Consider the following 26,717-nt stretch of genomic DNA (forward strand, 5'->3'; position numbering starts at 1 on the left):
ACAAATATCAAACCACTGTTTAGGCAAGCAAACCCAACTCAAAACCTTAACGTTACTAACAAACAGCCCTAGTTACAACATCCCTGTGTGACGACTAGCCCATGTCTCCGCTAACAGTCATTTTTTAAACTTTCGTTTTAAACCCTCCCTCCATTTTGTTGCCACTCTGCATTCATTAGTCAGTCTAATTTAGCAGCTGTCCTTAGCATTTTCCACGCAGTATCCAGGCCTGTAATGATGTACAGGTTGCACCATCTGTGTGTCAGAGCCCCCGTGTGGCTATGCCTCTCTGTGACTCATCGGTCTGCGCCATCACTGTTGGAGCTGTCGCACACATCATCATTTTGCGCCGAGGCCAGCGTGCCAAGACTCCGCCGCATGCCGGCATCTCATACATCTCCGACCATCATTTATTTGGCACCAGGCAATTAGAAGACCCAAAAGCCTCAGTGTGGGGTAGGACTAGGTCTCCCTTTTTAATCACCCTTCTTAATGACTTTCTCTGTTCCGTGTCATAAGCCAGCATCTGTAGCTTCTGCATTTCAATTTTTTTACGGCCAGACTCGAACGCAACTGTACGGGCACGGAAAAAGAAAGCCTTTCGGAGTTGGGTTCCTGTCCAAAAACATTACAAGGTTGTCCCATGAGGGGCCAATCCATCAAAGTGATTTTTCTCTCCGCCTCCACTCCAGCCCTCTTCTCCTTTGCAACGTAGTCATTTTCTTCTCACTGGGAGTGACATTGATTCATAAAGTACTCTGCTGCAGGTGCCAAGGCACACCAGAGTTTTGGTAGTGTCGTTGAGTTTGAGTGTGCGAGCTTGTGCGAGTGTGGTTCTCTCTATCTTCTCCGCTGGAGCCAATTGTGCTTAGCCGTACAGTATCAGCAGGGGATGTGTCACATCACAGGGCCAATAGGTCAAGGCTTGAGGTTCGGAGAGCCGTGACCTTGAGCTGCTGTGCTGATGCAGTGAAAGCCTGCCGATGATCCTCCGGCGCTGAGGGGACTTAACCAGGTTCCAAGGGTCTGACAGGAGGACAGGTCTAATCAGAGAACCCAGCTCAGAAGGGTAAGACAGCATAATCCGCTCATAGCTCACTCTGCAGAGACGGTAATAAAGCTACAGGACTGACACATGGTGTAGTGTGAATGGCACATGTGGATGTGGGTAAGGTCAGCATGGATGGTGAAAGAGAGTTAGAGTCATGTGACCATGGAGCCACTTTATCAGATTTGGGTAGAGGGGACATTCGGGAAGGTTATGGCTACTGTGTGATTGATGCAAGTCATGTCGGACGGGCTGTGTTTTCACCACTTGAAACTTGCCAAGGCATCATAAAATGTAAAAATATGCTAATTTTCACAGCCTAGTGATCGATAAAACACACATACACCAATATATATATATATATATATATATATATATATATATATTAGGGGTGTAACAATATCGTGCGACAATATATCGCAACAAAAACGCAACAATACATATCGTGGATAGTGACAATATGTATAGTGTATAGTTCCCCTAAAATCAAAATTACTGTGTGAGGAAAAAATGCAAGTTTTCAGAGTTTTAGTGTTGGTACTACATTAAACTACTATATATAATCATGTTGATTATATTGTATAATAATGCAATGGGGGAACATTTGTGGGTCCTGATAACGCCAAATGTCTGAAAGTGGCTAACATTTATTTTAAATAGGCTATATCAACGCATTCTCACCCCAAGGCGTCACCTTTGACCATGCTTCAATATTTGACGTTTTAGGCGCCCTTTAGCGTCACTTACATGACGCGATCCTAATGCGTCCTCTAACTGACGCTAAAGGAAAGCGTCTGTTAGAGGACGCGGTTAGGTTTAGGTGTGGGGTGGGGGTAGGGTACACGCGATCCTAGGGCGTCATTTAACTGACGCTAAAGGGCGCCTAAAGCGTCAGATATTGAAGCATGTCCAAATGCTTCCCAAGGCGTCAGTTAGGTGACGCCTTGGGAGTGAGAATGGGCTGGCTATATCTAGTCAGTGATGGGGTACAAGCATATTCGTCTAAAATAATTATGTATTTTCAGCTTCAGAATCATTAATATTTTTATTCTGGTGTCACAATTGTCCTTGGGTTATAAGCCTATTCATTTAAACCCACAATGTAATATCAAATTTAGCATTTTAAACAACAGTACATATTTGTTAACATTTTATCATATGTCTTGGAGTATCGCAATAATATCGTATCGTGTGAGTTCAGTATTGTGATATGTATCGAATCGTGACATGAGGATATCGTTACACCCCTAATATATATATATACTGTATATATATATATATATATATATATATATATATATATATATATATATGAAGAGTTCAGATGCAAAAGCCTCTAAGTGCCATTTGAAATTTTCTTCTAGAATGATAATTTTTATCAAGCTTGTATATTTAAGTTCAGTGATTTCACTTAAATGGCAATGATAATTACCTATTAATTGTCATTTAAGTGAAATTACTGAACTTAAATATACAAGTTTGATAAAAATCATCATTAAAGAAGAAAATTTCAAATGGCATTTAGAGGCTTTTGCATCTGAACTCTTCATATAATTTTTCTAATTCATATATACATGTATGTTGCATATGTTTATTTATATATCTAAAATTTTAATTTGTCATTTTTAATTCTTTATACTCAATGTATACTAAATTGTAAAACAGCTTTCCTATTTACTTGTGCCCTTTTTCTGTGGCACAAAAGGAATGATGCAATACACACAAAGCATCAGCTAAACCCCAAAGTGGATTTTTTGCTCTTCATTATGCACTGAAAGCATTCTGTCTTTGTCAGGATGTGAAAAAGAATGCAATTTAAAATTGCCCAACTCATCCAGTTTATTCCGATCAAAATCTCTTGAATGCACATCATGCCACATCATCATGGCTACACAACCTCCCAGGAGGACTTGAAGGCAGCAGTAGCTCAGCGATGTTTTTAGCATAAATGCTAATGCTGCATATTAATCAACACTAAGCTAATGCACCCCTCGGCTGCTGATCTGACTAATAATGGGACCAGAGAAATCGCTGTCTCTTCACCGAGGGCTGGACTTCACAAATCAGAACGAGTGTCCACGGAGTATGGGAGTTAAACAAAAGAGAGAGGGGGAAACAGTTAACAGAAGTTGACACATCTGACGTCCAGAGCTGTTAAATCACTTTCGGATAGGCAGAGGGGTGTAAGCAAAGTGTTGTAAGTGACGAGACGAGAGAAAAAGCGAGAGAGACTGAGTGAGAGACATTGTCCAGCCATGCGGAAAGGTGAAGAGTGAAAGAGTGTGCAGGAGAGGAGACCTAGTTTGTGGTGAACTCAACAGAAGAAGCTGAATATCATACTCTTGATTGTTATCAAATGAACATGATGTGATATTGATAAGTTATCAATAAAACACACAGACAGATATGTGCACGCAATCATAAAAACATCAAGTCTAGATTCCACTCGCTTCTGACTGGCTAACCGAGAGGACGCTCGCGGCAGGAAGTCAGAGCAAAGGAGAAGCCTCATTGAGCACAGTCTGGCAGTTTGAACACACAGCATCAACAGCACACAATCGCAAACAGGCCAGAGCTCAATGGGTTACACATTTAAGGACAGAGACCACTAGAAAACGATGAACTGACGTTTAAACAAATTTGGAATTTTCTATAAACTCATAACAAGCTTTGCATAAGAACGAAAGTTGTGCATGAGAAATCAGTGGCCTGTTCCTGTTTCCAAACCTGTTTTAAAGCATCATAGGCAAACTTCCAACATGTAAGCTGTTGTTAATAAAGGCATTCTGAGCTTAATGAAAAGGTATTCTGATTCATGCTTAATTCTGGGCAAATTCTACAGCATTGCTTTATCTTTTGAAGTCCATCCCAGAATGCATTTTGACAAGCTCAGTAGAAATATTAATCAAGATGGTGAATGAGTCAAGAAAAGATTGAAAAAAAAAAAGATTCAGATCATTATATTTTTTGATTATAAATGTAACTACATAAAATCCATCCATCTTTTTGAAATAAGTCTATATTCTTTTAAAGTAAAAACAGTAGCATTGTGAAATAATACAATTTCAAACAACCATTGCCTATTTTGCTATATTAGAAAATACATCATCAATGTTTAAAATAGTGCTGCTTAATATTTTTGTGGAAACTGGGATAAATTGAGGATTCTTTAATGACGAGAAAGTTCAAAAGAACTGAATTTACTTGGAATAAAATCATTTTTTCTTCTTAATAAATCAAATCTATATCGTTATTAAAGAGCACTAACCGTATCTCTCCTATCATTATTAACCCCTTAACTGTCACCGTCCCCAGTTACGATGCCTAACTTTACTTCAAAGGTCTAAGACTTCTAAATAGATATTCTACCCCTGTTTTGTGTTAAAAATTATGTAGGAAGAGTAATTGACGAATTTATGACAAGAGTGCACCTCAAAATATCCGCGTCATAACAGGAGGCCTGACCTTTGTCACAAAAAGTCGATGCACCCAATTTTAATCAACGGAACTTCTGTTTTTAAGCTAAAAGTTCATAATAAATCATAAAAAATAGAGAATAATATTATCCTCTAAAAATTATATATATATATATATATATATATATAATCGTCTAAAATATAATATTATTTGTATCGCCTTTTTATTATATCACATGTTTTAGTAGTTATCTAAGCTTATAAACTCAGAATTCATCCTGTGAAAACCGTTTTATAATTGAACGTTGCATTACCATAGAAACGGTAGCAGTTCCGCATCACAATCCGTACACGAAAACTCGCTTCCGGGCACGTAAAAACGTCAGAGCAACCCTTAACGGATTAGACCAATAAACTTTTGATACGTCATTTACTGGGGGAAGGTCTTATCTTTGTTTCTATAGCTTTGATTGGTTTATTTTTGGCCTATGAAATGCTCATAAATGGCGATTTGCTGAGGCGGCGCTGGGTGGGGAACTATGTTACGCGTCACAAGATTCCGTACAGTCATTGTTGGGAGCGTAACATGAAACCGTACAACGGGGATAAACAACGTTTATGGACACCCTGCCTCATCGTGCAGTAGTTAGATTTCATTATGACACAATTTACTTCACATTTGACTCTTTGGGTGACTTTAAAGTCCTTAGCTGCTATCGCTGATCTGCAAAATATTGTTCATTACGGAAAATGGCGCGTTCGGTCACCGCAGGTCGTTTCCAAGACATAGTTTTTAAACTGCCGTTTAAAATGGGATTTTATTAACCTTATAAGACACAGTTTAGGTTAAAAATGTTTAACACCAATAACCATTACGTTTAACTTCAATACTATTGACCACATGACCAAAACTTCATTCATTTCATTTGCTGACTCTCTTCCCTCCTTCACCGGTATCTATGCGAGATCCCTGCCCACCTACATTTTTAAATGTCACTCAGGTGTCATTGTACTTATCGCTGAAATGTCGTCTTCAAAGGGCGTGGACTTCCACAATGCGTGAAGAAAATCAAAGATGACAAAACACAGTTTCCAAAGGTATATATAACTTTAGTTGACCTGGAAGTGATTCATTGTACATTTGATTCAAAGGGTCACTGTACGGATTCATGTTACGGAAGCGTCGCTGTACGGATTGTGATGCGGAACTGCTACTTATTTTATCAGGCTCCTCTCCTTTTGGGCATCATTATATTTCATAATTTATGATCAAAACCTTTTCTAATCATGGCAAAACACATATTGTCAGAGAGGTCTGAGTCTCAAGGTTCCAAATTTTGTGACAGAAATGATATTTGGACAGAAATGTATTAATTTGTTAAGGCAGAATCTACACAACTAAATTCAATGGAATTCAATGGCACCCGGTAGCTATTTTTGGTACTACGCCTAAACAAAATCTCAAGGGAACTTCAATTTTTGTGATATCAACTTCAAATTTGGAACATAAATTGGTAAGATTTATGGCTATGATTTTATAGTAATTTGAGAGTAAAAAAATGTTTTGTAAAATATATATTTTATATAAAATAAAAAATATAGTGTAGTATATTTGATTTACTGTAAATTTAAACTTCCATAACTGTTTCATACTTTCATTTTTTGAAGTGTTTTCACTTCACGAATAATCTGCTGGGACCAATAATCTGCTTTAAGGATTGGGTATTGGAACTTGGGTATACATTCCAAAGCATTCTTGAATTACAACCATTTAAGTTTGAATAGTGCATTTTAACCCCCATTCTCAAAAAGGTAAGGTGTTAAACAGCACAAACTGTATCTCTTTCTTTCACACCACACCACACACACACACACACACACACACACACACCACCCATGTTATTCGTTATCTGACAGGATGCTTCCTTAAAATACAGCTTGTTAAAATCACAAAATAGAACAACAGCCCATGAAGCAGTGCTCGGGAAGAACATGGTAAGGCATGGGATATGAAGCACTGAGTACTGCCTCTGAAATGAATAAGTAAGAGAAACAGAAAAAGAGGGCAAAATAAAGAAACAGAATAAGAAAAGAGCCAGGAGACATGGATGGAGGGAAAAAGGAAACAGGGATGGAGGGAAGAACAAATAGAGCAGGAGGCTTAGATGTCTGCCAAGCTGCCTGGACACACTCTGGCCTGATCTCTCCAAGCCTCAATCCCTTCACCCCTCCTCTTCCGTGGCCACGAAATCATGATTTAACAAACACTGCTTCCTCCTGCCGCCCATCCCTGGATGACACCATAGCAAAACACACACTGAGACCCACACGTAGTGAGTGTATTTAGAGCATGCAAAATCTACTGTCTCCGCAACTCTCCGCCCTGAAAGAGAGCGAGAGAGAGAGGGAACGAAGTACAGCAGGAGAACGGGAAGAAAGGGACAGGATGACACAGCAAATGTGTGACAGACAGCAAAAGAAATTAAGTGTGGACGGAAGCGATGAGAAAGAACTGGGCAGAGACAAGGCAGCAACGGCAGGTGAAAGGAAATGAGCGTAGTTTGGCAAGGTCCACAATGATGCTCATGCCTGTGTTTACCATTAATAGTTCATTCATTCATTCGCGAAACATACACAACCATAAAAACATATAACATTTACATTCATTCATTTAGCAGACGCTTTTAAATCAAGACGACTTGCAATTGAGGAATACAACAAGCGATTAATCTAAAGAGGCAATAAACACTATTAATGCTATTAACACAAAGTTTCAGTCATCGTAAAAAAGCCATTGTAAAACAGTCAATATGTACGTGCGGATGCACATCAAATGAGTTTTACTACAGTGGCCATTCTAAGCAGTCTGTGATCAGATTAGCTGTTTTTTTACAAGAGAGATGCCAGCAGTATTCAAACTTTTAGCTGTTTTGTTGATTTTACGCACAAGAAATCCATTATGAATGCGAAAATACATGCTGCTCTAGTAATGGTAATCAAAAGGTCAAAATAAACGAGAAATGCCATGCAAAAATAATATTTCGCAAAAGACATTGCTACTCGGATTAAATGAGATTTACTCAATTTTCACAGAGGTTGTGTCACCATAAAAATAATACAAATAAATAAATATATAAATCAATTTAGGCAGAAATAATAATTACTCATGTCAAAATAACTAGTCATGTCATAATAAATGGCTAAACAAGTAAATAATAAGTAATTAATAGGGCTAAATAAATGATTTTTTAAAGAGTAGCTCGCTTTTGCATTAAGAAATACCCATTTAAGTGCTGTATGAAATTCGCTGCCCACATACAGCAGTGTAAAATTCAGAACATTGTTTGACTTCTGAAAAGATGAAAGATTTCCAATTGACTAACAGCTTAAAGAATAAAGGCCACCACAGAGGGAACCTGAGCAGTGAGAAAACAGGTGAGAAACACAGCAGAATATAGAAAGAGAGAGAGAGAGAGAGAGAGAGAGAGAGAGAGAGAGAGAGAGAGAGAGAGAGAGAGAGAGAGAGAGAGAGAGAGAGAGAGAACGTGTGTCTGAATCCAGCACCCTGGACAGCACCTATCGATCGTCTCCCAGCACACATCACCACAACTTTCACAGATTGCTATTGAGAAGTGACCTGTAATGCAATTACGGCCCAATGCAGAGCCGAAGTGGCCATCAATAATTAAAAGGCAGCCAAGTCGCGGCCTGCAATTGTTTTTTTTTTATTCCCGAGTCGCTGTTGTTGTTGTTGTGTCCGCTTGCCCCGGCTACCAAACTGTTGCGCCACCGGGTCTCCAATAAGATTTGTGAAAATGCGTCCTTCAATAAAACCAATCACATCGGACAAATGTCCTCCGCTGTTAAGTTTATTATTCCGCCGGCATATGGCTCCGACCACAGCACAGACGTATTAACCGGCAACAAATCACCACACGCAACTGCTGTCTGCTCGACGAGGCTATTATGAGTGGATATGTCAACGTACCTATTGTCTCATCCGCTTCGGGCGCCCGCACAGTGTTTAGACAAAGTCAGCACGACGTCGACTGCGAAAGGAAATGTGTATTTTTTTTCCCTCCTTCCTGGGCCACTGTGCTGTCACAAGCATTTTTCACACTGAATTTTCGATATAGAGCGTCTCTTCCGTATTACATAATGTTGTAATCAGTAGCTACAGCAGGCCCCCACAGTGGAGGCAGCGAGCTCTACAAGTTGAGAAGAAGAGCATCTATTTTTCAAGACGACAGACGAGTATCTGTCAAAACGTCTCTCTCAGCAACGGATTCGCAGGTTTAATCACTGTGAGGGATTACGTAAGGACTGTGAACTCGCAGGTGATCCTGAGGTTCTCTTCCAGGAAGGAGGTCAATTCAGAAGACATTACACCCCAAAATCACAAACAGAAAATACATTTGGCATTAAGAAAATTAAGACCATGATGATATTTGGAATTGTGAAATTTTCATCACAACTACATGCACACATCAATCTTATATATAGTATTCCACATACTATACCACAACTATGGTTTGAAGTAGATTATCATATTAATATGTTAGTAATGGCAGTCCTCACACTGAAAAGTACAAGAAACACTGCCATTATTTATAAATATTTTACAATCTAAGCTTTTTTTCATTACTGCAAAGAGGATTGCTGAAAAAACATACAAAAAAGAAAGAAACAAACAAACAAACAACAAACAAAAAAAATGCTTATTTATCATTTTAAAACGTCACCAGACAAAAACAAATATATTAAGATTTCTTAAGTAATCTTGTTTCAGTCAAAAGTTTGGACACTTGACTGTAATTTATATTTCTCATGATCTTTTATGCTTAAACGCTTGAAATGATCTTTGCAAATAGTGCCATTCAAAATTTTGGAGTCTGATTTTTTAAGTCTATTCAGAATTTATTTTATTTTATTCGAATATATTTAAAAATGTAATTTATTCCTATACATATCCGATTTGGTGATAATCATTTTTTCTTATTATCAACATTGTGTGCCTTAATAAATTTGAGGAAACGGCAATACATTTGTTCAGGATTCTTTGATGAATTTAATAAGATTAAAAAAAATGCATTTATCTTGAAAATTAAATTGAAATATTTGTAACATTATAAATAAATGGAAAGTCATGACATCATTCCCACACTTCAGTTTGAGTTATTTTTTAATTATTTTTTTTTATTTACATTATTTTAGTTTGGCAATGTCCACAATGATGCTCATGCTGAGTATGCCTGTTTTAACCATTAATAGTTAATTCATTCATTAGGGAAACTCCATAATATAAATATGTACACAACCAGAAAAATATATCACATTTACATTCATTCATTTAGCAGACGCTTTTAAATCAAGACTTAAATTGAGGAATACAACAAGCGATTAATCTAAAGAGGCAATAAACACTATTAATGCTATTAACACAAAGTTTCAGTCATCGTAAAAAAGCGAAAAAATGTAACAAAAAAATTAATTTTGTTATTTACATTATTTTATAATTACTCTAAAATTTGATAGAAAGTAATAATAATATTACTGTATAGTAATCTTAAACTTGTAGATTAACACAGCACGTTTCTGTAAATGAATACAGCAATTACTTTAGTTTAAAACACAACACATTCAAAGGTCTTCACACTCCCTTTTTCCCCCGGACCTCTCTTGGGGATCGGGTCAATATTGACCAGTCGACTTATTGAAAGAGCTGCCACAAAAGTAGGTCACGCGGTTGGTCAATGGTATGGATTTCTGGGTCCGTAGCATATCACACACAATCGTCAGAGAGAGAGAGAGAGAGAGAGAGAGAGAGAGAGAGAGAGAGAGAGAGAGAGAGAGAGAGGAGAGAGAGAGAGAGAGAGAGAGAGAGAGAGAGAGAGAGAATAAGTAAATGAACAGGAATCAGAGCAAAGAGCCTAATTCTTTCTTTCTTTCTTTCTTTCTTTCTTTCTTTCTTTCTTTCTTTCTTTCTTTCTTTCTTTCTTTCTTTCTTTCTTTCTTTCTTTCTTTCTTTCTTTCTTTCTTTCTTTCTTTCTTTCTTTCTTTCTTTCTTTCTTTCTTTCTTTCTTTCTCTTTCTTTCTTTCTTTCTTTCTTTCTTTCATCCCCTCATGTGTATCAATCCTCTCTTTCCCCCCCTCCTCTTTTCCCATTTCATCTCTGTTCCTAGAGGCACGGCACAGGCTCATATCAGAGATCAGAGCTGCTGTAGGTGTGTGTGTGTGTGTTTGTGTGTGTGTACCCCTTTATGAGTTACAAAATGATGCATTGATCCACGTTGTGCTTCCTTATCAACAGACTGTCAGCATGTACTATCATTGGTCAATGGACAGTCCATTTATGTGTTTTTAGAGTATAAATGTGTGCTTTAAAATAAATTTTTTTTTTGAGTGGGTGTGTGCATCTTGTTCGTCTCGATATATGTGCATATACGGGGGAGGTCAGGTAGGTTTATCTCTGGGTATGTTCAGAATGGAACACTAACTATTTCTGAAAGAAAACAGCATGCAGTGTGTACACAGTACATTCTGTGCCAGTCTTCTGTATGTGCGAGTGTCCGAATGATGCAACATTTGCCAGAACGTGCAACCAGAGCGCACTGTGTGAAATACTGAATCCCATAATGCAATGCGATCAACTTGATATTTTACAGCATTCTGACAAATGGACAAGAACAATGTTGTGGTGAGAAGGAGGGTGGAGCCGTGAACTGTTAAAGCTAGCGACTGTTAAAGACCAGCGCGACACATCAGTCTCGAGTCCCATTGAGGAGCTCCGGAAGGATAAAATGTGGAGCGAGGACAGTGTAAGATGAGAGAGAGTGCCAGGCTTAAGACATTCATGTTGTGTTTTATTATGTTTATATGCTACAATTGTCCATGAGGGGCTGACGCGTACTTTCGTTTTGTTGTTTGATCTCTTTTGACTTCATTTTTTGATCGACAAAATGGGATTAAAAATGCAAAATAGCTGATTTATAAGATATGAACTGGATGGTGCTTGCTGAATTAAACATGGATGTTAATTTGACAACGATGTAGCTGTTTGAAAATGTCCTTTTAAAATTATAGCACATGCCATGCACAGTATACTAGTAGTATACTGGCGTATCTGTGAAGCCCTGCCACAACGAGCATTGCCGCTTGAGTCTCCTGCAAAGTATTTTTTACATGAATATTCATCCACATGAATGCGTATTTGTGAACATTTTGCATTTGTGTGCGTTCCAGTGAGTAATAGCTGCTCCGTTTGTACTCGTGCGTGTGTGTGTATTTAAACGTGAGCGAGAGAGCGGCCGTGGGTGTGTACACACACCCTCCTGCTGATGGGGCCTAGTGCCAGAATCAATAGAGTGCTTCTGAGGCATCATACTGTAGTAAGAGAGAGAGAGAGGCCGGAAGAGATTTTAATAAATACAGTGTGCATTAGAGCATGGCCTGACTTATCACTGCCATCACCTCAAACGAAATTAAATCTCCCCCTTTTATAATCTATATGTATGAAAGGCAATTTTTGTACAAAATTTTTGCCATCACAGGAATCAATTATATCAATTGAATATTTTGAAATAAATTAAGCTCAATACCATCATACACCAATAATACCATGAAATATCACCTTCTTTTAGTTGAAAATACTTCTTAGCAAACTTTTAGTTACAATGGTGTCGACTTTTATTGTTCCTGGGTGCAGTAACGTTTAGTGGAAGTGAGTTATTTTTGGTTTCCAGCAAGTTCAAGCAGTCAGTGAGAACGCAGAGGCGGAAAATATATTTGAAAATGGAAATCATCCATTTTGAAATGTTGACCATGTTTGTAGTCAATATTTCAAACCGGATGACTACGCACACAGTGTTTTAGGGGAAAGAGAGAGGGAAAACTGAAAGAACCCAATGACCGCCCAACCCAATGAAGCAAAATGCCATCGCGTCCAGGTAAGAAAGCTGTAGCAAAGTCCTTTTAGGCAAGTCATGCCACTCGGCCGCCATCTTGGCATCACCTCCGGGCAGCTATTTCGGACTAACAAGACAAGGCATCAATGAGCCGCTACTGTATCAATCTGCGGGAGACTCCCAGAACTTCCGGAAGACATGGGATGTCTGATATTTACACAATGCACACATTGACTGGATATCAAATATGCCGTCTTTTCAAACAGTAACGTATTTTCCCGTCGCAAACCTCAACTATGCGCATGCGTCAGTGGAACCAGACAATAGGTTCAAGGTTTCCCAGCTTGACTGTAAAAAGCAGACGATTGGCTTTCCAGCGGTAGGGGCGGGACATGTGCATACAACCGCCATCTTTGGTGTTACAGGTTTTCCGAATATAGTTGTATTGAGGATCGAGGAAGTGGCATGTCTCTATATAAAATGTCTCTGGCTGTAGTCATAATGTTCTATTTTCAAATAATTCTGTTCAGAGTAGACAAAGTACGATGCAATTTTCAGCAATATCTACTCTTCCAATTATTATTCTGTTAATAACCCTCTGTCGATCCGACAGTCTTTGGGCGGGGATACAAAAATGCGGAAGTATAATCTGTAGTTTTCACGAAAGCCCTGGAGCTGTAAAAAAATGACTTTTGCTGACAAATAAATGTGAATTTCTCTGTCCGGGTAGCATGAAGAACGAGTAAACACGGTTCATTTACATATACTAACAACACTGTAACAATACAAAAAGGGTTAAAAATCTGAAGTTGCACTTTAAGCTCTGTTATGTGCAAAACGTTATTAAAAAAATCAAAGCACATTAATGTATGATCACCCATGTTTACTTATAAATGGCTATTTAGTTATCAGCAAAATCATGAATCAACCCTGACTAATTTACAAATAAAAGTCTTAAAGATACAGTACCGAAACAGCTATATTTGTAAAGGTCAGAAAGGGTGCACAATTGGTTTTATAAAACTAAATTAAGACCGTTAAATAACATTGTGCAAAATGTAAAAGTGTAGAATATAGCCCTGAAAATATGACAAATGATAATATAACTATATGTAATAACCCCCCCCCCCCCAAAAAAAAAAAAACTATAAGGAAGAAAAAGGCTGATTTTCTGTATCATACCAGTAGATACAGTAATACACCTAAAACCAAATTACACCTATAAACACTATATTCTGTCCCGCATTTTTTTATAGCTGCAATATTGTGATGTCAAATATATGGCAGAAATGCTCGATAAGCACATTATAAATGCTTGTGCAATTTTAGCCAGAGTGGATCCCGTACGAAACAAAAGAAACTGTCACAGAGAGTCAGGCTTTAAGCTAACAGGCGCAAATGTGTTTTTCATCATTCATTTTGGAGCGACTGAAGGTCCAAGAACAGCCCACTCTTTTTGGCTCTTTCTATCTCTTCCAGACTTGAACTTGGGAGGCCTTCTTGCACTTGACAGAACTTTCTAACATAAAAACCACTTTCCTAAAAACCATCAAGCTGTCAAGTGAAGTGGAAAAATGAGAGAGATTACTGCATAAAGGCCGAGAAGGGGCACAAAGAGAAAGAAAGGAAAAGAGATGGAGGATGACTCAAGATTCTCCTGCAGATAAAACACATAAAAGATTCCAATGACTTTTTCATCCCTTCAGACTTATTTATTCTTCTTTCTCTCTCTCTCTCTGTCTCTCTTTCTTTGTTTACTTAAATATTTATTATTCACAATAAAAATGTGTTACTCAATTTCGAAGTGTTCACAATGGCTTATTCTACAAGAATAAACAAACTATATATTCAATCTCACAAACCTACCTCTAATCCTAACTGATTTATTTTAACAACGTGACATGATGAGTATTTGCATTTTCTATTTCCTATTGACAGAACGGTTATTATTATTTTTATTTTTTGTATTTGTACACATTTTAAGGAACTCTTAATACTAATGTAATTAATGTCTAATAAAGGTCAGTTTAATTAATGATATTTTCCGATAGTTCATGATCTAATCTGAAGTGAGAACTTATCTAACTTTTTATATGAGATAATTAAACAATAATAATTACTTAATTACAGTGACAATGACAATTAATGTATTAATTAACTATAAACTAATAGTTTGCACATGATTTGTAAATACTTTATTACTGTATAATTATTATAAAGCGTTACCAGACCTCAATCAATTCTCAATAAATTCAACTCAAATGATCTCAGCTGTAATATCCACATTCATTTCACAGCTTTACTCATACTATACGTCTCACTTACAGCTTTTTACATCTATTAAAGAAATATAGGAGAAACATCCGAGACAAAGACAATCAAGAACTCTATTAAGTCTCCTGAGCTCTGAATGAGCAAACCAAGCGATAAAATGTTCCTCTGGGTAATTAGTATTCTTATGAAACATTTGTGATAGGCAGAGCCTTCGATTGAATTCATTTGCTGCTGCTGCGTTTGCATTTCGTGCAAATAGATGTGCTCGTAATAAGACGATCAAGGGTTTTTCTTATTACAGTCAACATCTAACATGATGACTTACACGCTCATGGCGGGATGGGGGCGGATGAACGAAACGTGTATGGCTGTGTGCGCGCTTTTACAGAGTGAATATTCTTTGCACTAAGAGAAAGGAAGTGGAACTACAGCAAAGTGACTCCCCTTGCATTCAACATCTATGATGTCATAATCACTCGCATCAAAGGCATTCCGTTCGCCACGGCAACTGTCATTCTCCCTGGAGGCGTCATTAAAACAGAACACACCAAACCGAGCTCAGCAAGAGCTTACGGAGAAACTTCAAAACACACACACACACACACACACACACACTGCAACCAAACGATGTTAGAGCGGGACAGCAAGTTTCTACTGAACCTAAAAAGGAGTGACATAGTAATACGTTCACATACACACACACACACGTGCCTGCAGACATTCATACGGTGCGATCGCACACAAACATACACACACATGCTCAGAAATACTAAAAGACACTATAAATAGGCCAGCTCTAATGTGGTGCTGTGTAGTTCTTGCCCTTGGGTACAAGGCTCTTCCAGAAAGAACGAGAGAGAGATGGAGAGGAAAAGGAAGGAAGAGTATGAGAAGCGAGGGAACGGGATTGAAAATGCAAGCCAAAAAAGAAGAGTTAGCGCTTTTTGAGGGCTTTCTTTTTGTGATATGTGACAAAAAATACACAGAAATAAATCTTCTATAGCCAAACCTGCATACAATGTGTTTAAATGTAAAAATGTATTACATACGTATAAATTTGGGTAGTTGACCTACAGCACTGCACTAAAGTACAGTAAAACACTAATATGTTTCATAAAATAACAGTTTTCCGTTTTAATAGACTTTAAAATGAATGTATAAAATACATGTGATTTATTCCGGTAACGACAAAGCTGAATTTTAAACATCGTTACTCTTCAGTGAGATTCTAATATGCTGATTTCTTATTGTTATCAATGTTAAAAACAGCATCTTTTCTAACATTTTAAACATATTTACTGTACTTTGGATCAATATAATGCATCCTGAATTAGTAAAAGCTATTAAAATAACACCAAAATAATGGCATGTCGCATGGAAAACTTCCCAAAAGTATTTTATGCCAACTACCCATTTGTTGTTGTGTGCCCGTGTTTTTTTTTTTTTTTTTTTTTGCATGTTTATGTTTGTGTTTGACCGTGATGACCTACCCCAGGTAGCGTCTTCTGCTCGTGAAGCGCGGTCTGAGCTTTTAGCGCCGATTCTCTTGCACAGTATGTGAGGAAGGCACAGCCTGAGAGAGGAAATAACAGAGACAGAGATAAATTAAAGACAGGTCAGAGAGGTTGAGACACAAGCAGGTGTCCATTTGAGTGGAGCTGAGCTCTCTACCTTCATATTGTTTTTGCCAAACCAGGAAAGAAAAACAACATTATTACATTTGTGTAGCAGACACAGAGACATAAAAGGCAGAAGAGAGATGAAGACATTCTGAGCAGATGCCCAGGGCCATACACACTTATGCTCCCCAGAGAAAGACGGAGAGTGTGCGCAAATACAAGTGTGCGTGTGTGTGTGTATGTGGAAGAAAATATGCAGCTTCTTTTAATTTTCTGGTTACAAGGCCTTGCTGGTATCAACATTTAACAGTGTATGAATGTGCATGCTTGCTCATTAATTTGACAGACAATAAGGCTGCACTGTTTGGGATTTTTTGGCCAATAAAAATAGCTGATCATTAGTTTTTGTAAAAAATAGCATTCATACTAGCACTTTTGAGAATTTTACCTGCTTTGAGTACACTCAGGCTTGAACATTTTTATGTACAAAAACCTGCTTGGTTTTGAAAGCACAGCATAATATATATATATATATATATATATATATATATATATATATATACACACACAAAAAAAAATTGTATGTGTATTTATTTTTATATATGTATATAATTTATTTATTTATTTTTTTACTGGCAATAACATTTTTACTGGCCACAACCGCCATTTTTTTTTTTTTTTTTTTTACGTGTTAATTGTAATAATTGTACAAAAACACATCAACAAATGTGAGATTTAAGAGACAATGCAGTACTCGTCCAAGATTTGCAAATAGCAACTATGAACTAACAATTAACAAATAGCAACTATGAACTTACAATGAAAAGAAGTGAATTAGCAAAATTTTCCGCATGATGAAAGGATAAGCCAAACAATGACAACAGCAACAACAAAAAGTTATGGAAGAAATAGAACAAGAAAGAATGAGATTGCGAGAAAGTTTATCCAAGCACGTCTGATGCGATATGATCTTTTTCTCAGCTTTCATGGCCTGCTGCAACTCACGCCTCACTCTTTACGTTCAGTGTGACAAGACGACAATCTTCCTGTCCCTCCACGGAACATCTGCCCTAACGTACATCAATGTGAGTTTGTGTTACCATCCAGCTCTTCGAACAAGCACTCACCCTCACATGATGCTAATCTCACCCCGCTTAAGTAGTTTGCTAAAAACAACCGTGAATCTTTTCAGCGTCAACTTAATCAAAAAAATCCCACTGGGATAGGAATTGAGTGGAATAACCACTGAACAAAAGCTGAAACGATTAGCGTCGCATTTGTACATGAAGTAAGCAAATTTGAATATGCAAAAGAATGTTAATGGATGCTAATGTTTATGCTAATCTTGCATTAATATTAAAAAAATGCTAATATATTAATATGCTGAGTAAACATGATAATCTGCCGCTGACATTTCCGCCTGCATGCTAATAGTGTTCACGAGCGACGATAAGATGGAAAGACTGATTGATAACCAAAATGGAAAATTAAAAGATACATTTATTTTCAAACGAACCCTTGTTGCAGCAAGATGCTAATCTTTTCTTTTTAACACCCCACCAAAAAAAGGAACATAAAACCATTTTGGTGATGAAAGAAAACTAATCCTTACAAAAATTGACCATGTTAACCACTGCATCTGCAGTTGTAAAACAAAACAAACGTAAAATTTTGCTATTTTACAATAAAGTTTTATTTGTTACCTTTAGTTAAATATAAGCGTTAACATGAACTAACAATGAAAAATACTTCTACAGGATTATCTCAGGCCCTGTTTACACCTGTTATTAAAGGGATAGTTCACTTTCAAATTAATTTTTGATATGTTTTAGCTTACCTCAAGGGCATCCAAGATGTAGGTGTCTTTGTTTCCACAGTATTTTCAATTTTGACATTTTTCAGTCAAACCATTCTTGTCTGTCAGTCATATAATGGAGATTTATGGGGTCCACCCTGGGTTCACCTCAAAGAGCATGCAGGATTTAATGACTCGTAAATGTAAGTACACATTGATGGCCTAAGATAAGAAACGAGCAGTTTTTGTGAGAAAACGGACAGTATTTATATCGTTTTTACCTCTTGTAACCACAGCCTTGTCCATGAGATCTGAAGGCACGGGCGATTCTGTCTGTGCAAGCGCGCCGGAAAGCCCTGGAAGTGATCTCTTGCGTGGTTGCGAAAAAAATCAACGTTTAATTTCCTGTATATCTAAATATGTTTAGATCTTCACAGTGAAGGATAACACTTCTGAAATCTCTGTGTAAACAATGAGTGACGTACACGCATGAGAGATCATTTCCGGGGCTTTCCGGTGCTTGCGTAAATAGAAGCGCCCTCGCCCTCACATCACTTGGACGTGGCTGTGGTTACAAGCAACCCGGTCTCATCCCAAATCGTCATATAACTGACGTTTTGGGACGTCTTTTGACCATATGTCAATATTCGCCTTTTTAGGGCCCCCTTAAACGTCGGTAGATGAGGTTATGGGATCCTAACTCTACCCCATACCTAAACTTAACCCTAAACCTAACCCGTCACCTAACTGACGTTAAAGGTAAAGCGTCAGTTGTATGACGGCCCGGGATCGCCATCTACCGACGTTTAAGGGGGCCCTAAAAAGGCGGATATTGACGTATGGTCAAAAGACGTCCCAAAACGTCAGTTATATGACGATTTGGGATGAGACTGTGTTATTACAAGAGGTAAAAACGATATTAATACTGTTCATTTTCTCACACAAACCACTCGTTTCGTGTCTTAGAGTCATTAAATCATGTTTAATTTGGACTTCTCTGTGAATGCTCTATGAGGTGAACCCAGGGTGGCCCCCATAAACCTCCATTATATGACTGAAAGACGAGAACGGTTTGACCTAAAAATCTCAAAATTGAAAATACTGTGGAAACATAATTTCAAAGTGAACTATCCCTTTAAGATGCGTTTTGGCCGATTGGATCACAAGTAGTCGAGGGAGACGCGTTCTTGTTCACACCTGGTGTTTTAATACGTGATATGTCCACTTTCAACCAATTCTGTCCTAAATTATTTGAGGGGAGGTTATATGGGTGGGTAAATGATTATTTTTTTTAGATCTTTTGATCTAATGCACAAAATAAGCTCACGCAAAACTTACATATGAACGCATCCAGAGACGATGGAAAAAACAGAGAGCAGCAGCTTTAGTTTCTGCTTGGATAGAGCTCGCGAGTGGTAGAAATCAGGAATGTGAGAGAACATTGTGCTTGTTACGTTTTTCATCTTATTTCATGCATTAGGTCAGACAGTACGCCTTATTCACGGCAGCGCCATCTTTGATTTTTAATGAGAATGAAAGCGAGGCTGTGAGGGATACACTTGCATCTCTTCAATGGGCTGTACTGTTATTTAATGTGTTTTCGTTTTGTTCTGCTCATGAAACACTGGAAAAATATCTTTCCAAGAAATTTTTGTTGACAAAAAAACTCCCGACAATATAAGCTGTGGAAAATTGTAAGTAATCTAGAAGCTTTATTCAGCTTTTTACAGCGGATGCCATTGGAAACACGGTAAGTCTATCCCTCACAGCCTCACTTTTATACATGTCATGGCACTGCTCTGAATAAGGTCTGTAGGCAGCGTTTTTTAGTGACATGAGCATCTGTCTACACTACCAAAGCAATTTGGGCAAATGCGTTTTCGACTACCTCTGGAAGTGGTTGAAAGTGTTTTAGACCCCGTTTACACCTGCATTTAGCGTCATCCACTTATGATCCAGTCAACCAAAGCGATTCTTAATACCAGGTATACAGGATCCGAGACTCGAACTCGGTTGAAGCGCTGCCCACAAGGCCATCGGCTCAATCTAGTAGCTAACTACTTCAGTAGCTATTTTGGTGGATACTAAAAAAAAAGAAGAGTGACCTCAGAAAGGAGCGAAGGGAACCAAGTAAAAAGACTGAGAGGATCAGGAGTGTAACTTTCTCCCTGCCTCATAAAAAGCCCCAGTGCCGCAGGGACGCTAAACACACACAAGGGACACACGCGCTGACGTTCACACACACACACGGGCTAAAGCATGAATCAGCAATATTCTTCCCCGCTGTCCACTCTGTGTGTTTAACCCTGGGCAGGTTGGGTTAGCGCATGTACGCTTGCGTATGTATGTGTGTGCGTCGATGTGTGTGTCTCCCGCAGTCCTGCCTGGGTTTTTTTAATTAACTCTGACTCATTAGCGTTGGGGAGAGCTCAGTGTGACAGCTTGGCGTACTCCTCTGAGGGCCTGTCATGTTATAGAACGGGCTAGAGCTCTCATGGGACACTTGTGCATGCTTCCCTGTCCCACTTGACAAGCACAGGGCGCACACACACAGGCGAACGCGCACAACTATACGGGATGAACGGAAAGATAATGGAGAACCTCTATTTGTTTGTCCTCTAAAAGCAATATTGTTTCTTTCCTTCTGGTCAAGACAGCACTTTAAAGACAACAGAGAGAAAATGCAAGAGAGAAAACAAAATACAGTACAAAGAGAGCAGGGAAGATAAAACACAATGGTCGGATGGTAATGGAGGGGTTTGTCAGAGGCGTAGGTTTCTTTTGAAAATCAGGGCACATCTCAAAGCACTCTGGAAAAATAAAACAAACAAAGAAAAAAAATGATTTTGAAAACTTTAAAAAGTGGTTCTTCGAAATCCAGATTTTACATTAAACATCAAACGGCAACCAAACACAGAAGCAAAATTTGTATCTTACAAAATCAAACGGAATGTTCTTGCAATAAAAAAAGAAACTACTTTATATTACTATACAATGCAAGAATACAGAAATATGCTAATTTGGAGCTCAAGAAACATTTTGTATAATTATCTTGTTTTTTATGTTGAAAACAGTTATATTTTTTTGGAAACTGGGATTAATATTCAAGATTCTTTGATGAAGAGAAAGTTCAAAAGAACATAATTTAATTGAAATCGATAATCTTTGGTAAAATATATTTTTAAAAATTGTAGTGATTCCAAACTGTTGAACTGTAGAGCATATCATTTAACTAAACAGTTTCATACCAAGTGATGAATTTGCACCAAAATATTTACAAGGCAATTCATATTAAATTCTTGACTATTATAAAACAAGAAAGACACATAATTTGGGGGGCAACTCACTCCCTCATGCATGCTGGGAAAATTGCAGCACAAGGGAGAAGAAAGGTTGAAGGAAAGAAGGAGAAACGGGAAGTAAAGAAAAGATTCAACACTCGCCACTAGTGTCCTACACTAGCATCTTATCTCTCCTTCTGCAGACACCCTTAAGGGATGGACACACACACACACACACAAGCAAAATAAATAAGTAGAAAGAACGATAGAGAAACAATTAAATTAATCTAAAATGCTAATGACACAAATCACCTGAAGGTCACAAAATGTGGTTAAAGTGTATTTCCTCAACTGTCACCACCCTGGATCAGTGTTTTTACCCTATAAGTGTAACGGTCACCAGCTGGAGTGCCCTTAAGAGCCACCAGAGGGCACTCCTCATCAGACTATTGTCATTCCCTCACAAACTACATTTCCCATAACTCATTGCCCAGAAACATCATCACTGATTACATTCACCTGTGTCTCATTATCTTATCAGTCTCAGCCTATTTAAACCATGTACACTCATTCATTCCCTGCAAAGTCTTGTATGTGTCTCACTGCATTTCTGAGCGTGTTTGTATCCTGTTTCTCCCATCTCAGGTTTTTTCTTGATTCTCTATCGGATTTCTCTCTTTGCTTCAGCCCTTATCTGCTATTGTTTAGATTGATTGTTTGTGTATCCTGAAATACAAGAACGATGAATTGGTTGTATTAATGTAGCTGTTCGTTGTCAAAATAAACCAATATTTGTATGTGCTAGCATCAAGGGATGACTCGTTGGGAGGACTGACTACCATTCTTGGGGTTACAAGTGCTAACTTTCCCTTGTCTAATATTCCGTTCCAGTATATGTTATTTTAACAACAGACTGAAGGGTTGTGACTTCCATAGACCATATGCTTGATTTTAGAGTGCATATTTAGGAGTTGAAAACGCCATCCAACACATATCTTGTGTATTTCAGCACTGCATCCCAGTCACCTTGGTGATCACTGGCCCTGACTCTATTCACAGTGTCCTGGTCAGACTTTGTGATGAGCAATTGCAATACACGTACTTGTGTTATAGTTTAGATAAGCTTGGGTTTTAGTCAGTAGTTGCTGTGTCATGGCATTCAGAACATCTCGTGTTCAGTCTCACTGCATGAGAACCAACACATGTATCACGGTTCTTTCAGTTTAAAGATGTAAGAAAGGGGCCATATGTGAAACAATGCAAGCCCAATCTTAAGAGTACGCACATTGTTAAGTCGATTGCGATGATAATTGAAGAATGGAAAAAAAGTTTAAGTGGTTCAGGCTGAATTAATTGTAGAGAAAAAAAAAGAAGAGTTAAGAAGTGTTCACCTTGCAATCAATGTAATAGCATTGCTCAGAATTATAACTTTGCGCATCTTTTCATGTAATGTTATACGTTTAACACTTTTAAGGATAAGTAATTCTATGAATGGAATTGTTCAGCTCTTTACATTTTAAAGAACGCTTCGAAAATGTCGATAACACAAATACATTTGTAACCTGTAAACAAATCCCTCCAAATACATACAAATGTTGGTCTGTAAATGCAAATATCAATGTTTTGTACTGTAAGTAACCACACAACATTGCAATTTAAGTACAGTACATGCACAGAACAGATATGTCAAATCAAAAGTGGTGGTTTCACAAGCTTTTTTACAATTGCATTAGTATTTCACTAGAAGCCTTCTGGTTTTTATTTGCACAACAGGTTTTTGCGAGTAAAGGAGAGGTCAATGGAATAATGCAGGCGTCATTTATAACAATAGGGATTCATGATATGAATAATAAATTATAGCTGCTCCCTCACTTGTTTTTGCTTATTACTGTCATTATTTATACCTGCCACTGCAAATAATCCAATTGATCGCCTGGCCAAAGGAGCATTCATCTTCAAATGTTTCAGTGAGGGGCAATAACCCAAGACAGTTTTGGCAATAATCACTGGTGCACCAAAAACAACCCTAAAAAAAAACTGGCACAAAAACACCAGGTAAGCAGAGGCATTTCCAGCTGCGGTTTGTGTCAATATGTGCTGATCAAACATTTATTGTTCCAAAAAGTGTTTCCAAGCACTGTCATGTTTGTTCACGTCATTTTAGTCGCCGTGCCTGTGTCCGCGATAGTGTGCATCGCTTTCGTGGCGGTGAAGATTGAGCAAAGGTAGTAGTACCAAATTCCCGAGTATCCCAGTACACCTTGGGTAATTTGAATAAACCGTCCTCCAAAAGTCGGAGAATTCAAGGTCTCCTGAAATACTCGAGGACACCTTTGCGCCGCTTCGCCCTGCCCCCACCTCCAAACAACATGTCTTCTTAAAATATTTAATTGGACGCAGTAAACCCCTGATTAAATAAAAATGCACTTTGAAGACAGAAATATGAGCTCGGAGAGTAATCGGAGAGAGAGAAAGAGAAAGTAAGAGAGAACGAGAGCGATCTTCAATTACTGTGCCGAAACCATGTCAAGCTTTTCTTTTTTTGATTCAATAAAATAGGCCTTAAATATTCAGGAGCTGTTTCTGAGACTAATGAGTCCTCTCCTTGAGTGATATTATTCCAGTGGAATGAAGTGGTAGTGTGAGGGAATATTTGAGGAGGTCGGTGGATGCATTTCTAATGGGCTTTAATACTAAACCTGGGTTCCCCTCTGCTGAATCCCTTGCCAGGGAGAAAAAGAACAATGCCATATGAGCTGAACTCCCCAATGACATGACATACTCTACCATTCAAAATGTTGGGAAAAATGTGAACAATTTCCCAGACAGACAAACACAATGGCAGAAAGACAGACAGACAGACAAAGAAAAAAACTATTCACATTTATTGTCCTTAGAAAAGAAAAAAGAAAGGAAAGACGAGCGCAGAACGGAGGACAGGAGAAAAGAGGAACGGCTGTAAGTTCTGTGAATCGATTGGTGGAGGAAAAAGCCTGGGCTCTAATGTGTTGCATGTGAAGGATTTACTGTGGAGCAGAGCTACTGAATCAATGGTGTAGAAAACGCATCATTAGGACACAGTCCCCCCCCACTCCATACTCCCAAAGGACCCGGAGACAGTATGAACACACACTACAGTCCATGCAATAAATACAGCTTCCCAACACCCATTCAACACCATGTGTGTTAACAGTCTCACAAGCAACTCATTTACTTGTTTGTTCACACAACCACACACATGCAAAGGGACATGCACACGTACAATACAAAGGGGGACTATAAACACAAAACCTGTGCACAGAAATCCGCTGGGACAGGGGTGCGATTGCATTCACGACACGACAATTTTACATTTATGCACATGAATACGTCTTCAGACATCCGATACATACCGTGCGACACTATAAGGTAGGTCTTTCAATTTCTCTCTACCGTCTTTTCTGACACACTGCTTAATTCGACCGAGCCTTTTTGAATTGAATTTACATCACCTTTTGGACAGATAATAGAAAATTCAGTCGTGTGGTGTTCAAAAGTGGACAGTCAATTACATCCTGGCTCTGTGGGGCTTCACCGAAGTATCAAGGATAAGCCCGTCTGCCAGGCTCTGAAATACAAGAACTGAAGGTTGCACTAAAAGAGGGTAGAAAATATCTTTGGCTTACCAAATATATTGTTAGAGCAAAGATGTGAGGGAGTGTGTGTTTAATACCGAGAGCTTGTTAGCGCGATGTCATGCAGGAAAGGGAGTAAAGTCAAGGTTTACATAAATGTGCTGCCAAGCCAAAGGACTAATCAAAACCAGTAATGTGGCATTTCACAGCGGTTTACAAATCAACGTCCTTCCCACTGGCAGGGTCGGAGAGATGGGCAAAGCCCTGAAAGTTTTCATGCACGGCCGTTTCTGTCGCTAATAAAATCATCTGCTCTAGAAATCATCTGTAGAGTAACAAGGCAAACTTTTGGTGTGTTCTGCAGCAAAGTGAAAGCTCATTTAATTGATTGTGCGCGCTTTCAGTTCCGCAGACAACCTTTTGACTTTTTGGTCAGATCCATCGAGATGAAGTACTGAATATTTCAAAGGCATAACTCTGTGGACAAAGTGGAATGTACAATTACGCTTGAAGAGTTTGCAAATTCAAGACACGAGACTGACCACTCGAGGTTCTTGTAAGTCGTTTATTAAGACAACGCCATATTTGACAATTAACCGAGATACACTACACTTCAAAACTTTGTCCGTTTTTAAAAACAACAACAACGTTAAAGTGCCTACAGTTGAAGAAAGCATACATTGACGACAGGCACTCGCATCCAGAGAGGTCCGGCTTTTGAGACGTACCCAAGATCCACCTGCGCAGACAGACCAGACAGCAGAGACCGTCCTGCCGAAAGCGAGCGAGCGCATGGCACGGTGACCGGCCTGTCCGTCTGCACCTCTCACCCTCTCAGTGCCGTCCTTGCATTGACACCAGCAGACACAAACAGCTCCTTAATATTCCCCCACGGTCCTCTCGTCTCATCCCGTCAGTGTCCCGCTGTCCTCCTGGCCGCGTGGACAAAAGGGACGGGACGTTCCGGGTGGAGGACATGAATCATTATGCTTCCTCTTTCCGGGACCGCTCGCATACCCATTGATTCCACCGACTTAATTGGCTTTATTAGCCAAGACGGGAAGCCGGTGAGGGGCTTCTGCGGCGTCTCCGTCTGCACCCCCCTCTCCTCCTCCATCCTTCAACCCAGTCCTCCTCAGGAGAAACCCAGCGTAATTGTTTTCCCTCTATCTTCTGTGTCATTGTCGGATGGGTCCAGGGGGATTATTAGTAACCCTGGGTCCCTCAATAATTCATCCTAAGCTATTTATACACAAATGGAGAGTCCTTTAAACTCTCCCTCAGTGAGCTTATCTACTGTTCAGATGGAAAGGGAGAGCGAGAGGGAGGGAGAGAATCCAAAGAGATTGTAAAGGGTGCAGAGAGCGAGTGAGAAAGCGAGGGAGAGCGATGTGTACCTCTTTTCAGCAGAGACACAATGACCTGTTTCTCCAGTGTTTTCGAGTTTCAAGGTGACGCTGGCATACTCTCTCCCTTCTCGCCTGCCAACCCCAACAAAAGTGCCATCTCGGGAATACGCTCGCTCACACAACGCTCATTAATGGCTTCTAATCTGCCAGCTTTTCTACCCATTTAACGCAATTAAGACGTTTACTAAAGCTAACGTGGACCAGCAATCAACTCCAAGGACACAGCAGACGTGCATAATAGGATTTGTAAACAGACGATGTTTTATCAAACGCACGCTCGATAACGTTCCCAATGCGAGCGCGGCCCAGACAGGAAGTCAAGCTGACTCTCTGCAGGAAACAGAGCATTATGGCTGC

General features: G+C 38.8%; 1 protein-coding gene across 6 annotated transcripts in view; it reads right to left on the reverse strand.

Annotated features, from left to right (window-relative positions):
* The window catches only part of celf4 (CUGBP, Elav-like family member 4), a 136,576-nt gene that overhangs the window by 94,483 nt on the left and 15,376 nt on the right, over positions 1 to 26,717 (reverse strand). For all 6 annotated transcript variants that reach the window (XM_089123821.1, XM_089123818.1, XM_089123819.1 and 3 more), the window contains exon 2: positions 16,133 to 16,215. In XM_089123821.1, coding sequence (XP_088979947.1) covers positions 16,133 to 16,215 — 83 coding nt within the window. The remainder of the gene's footprint in view (positions 1 to 16,132; positions 16,216 to 26,717) is intronic.

This window comes from Pimephales promelas, chromosome 19 (genome assembly GCF_988280905.1).
Source record: "Pimephales promelas chromosome 19, fPimPro1.hap1.1, whole genome shotgun sequence".
Taxonomy (NCBI): domain Eukaryota; kingdom Metazoa; phylum Chordata; class Actinopteri; order Cypriniformes; family Leuciscidae; genus Pimephales; species Pimephales promelas.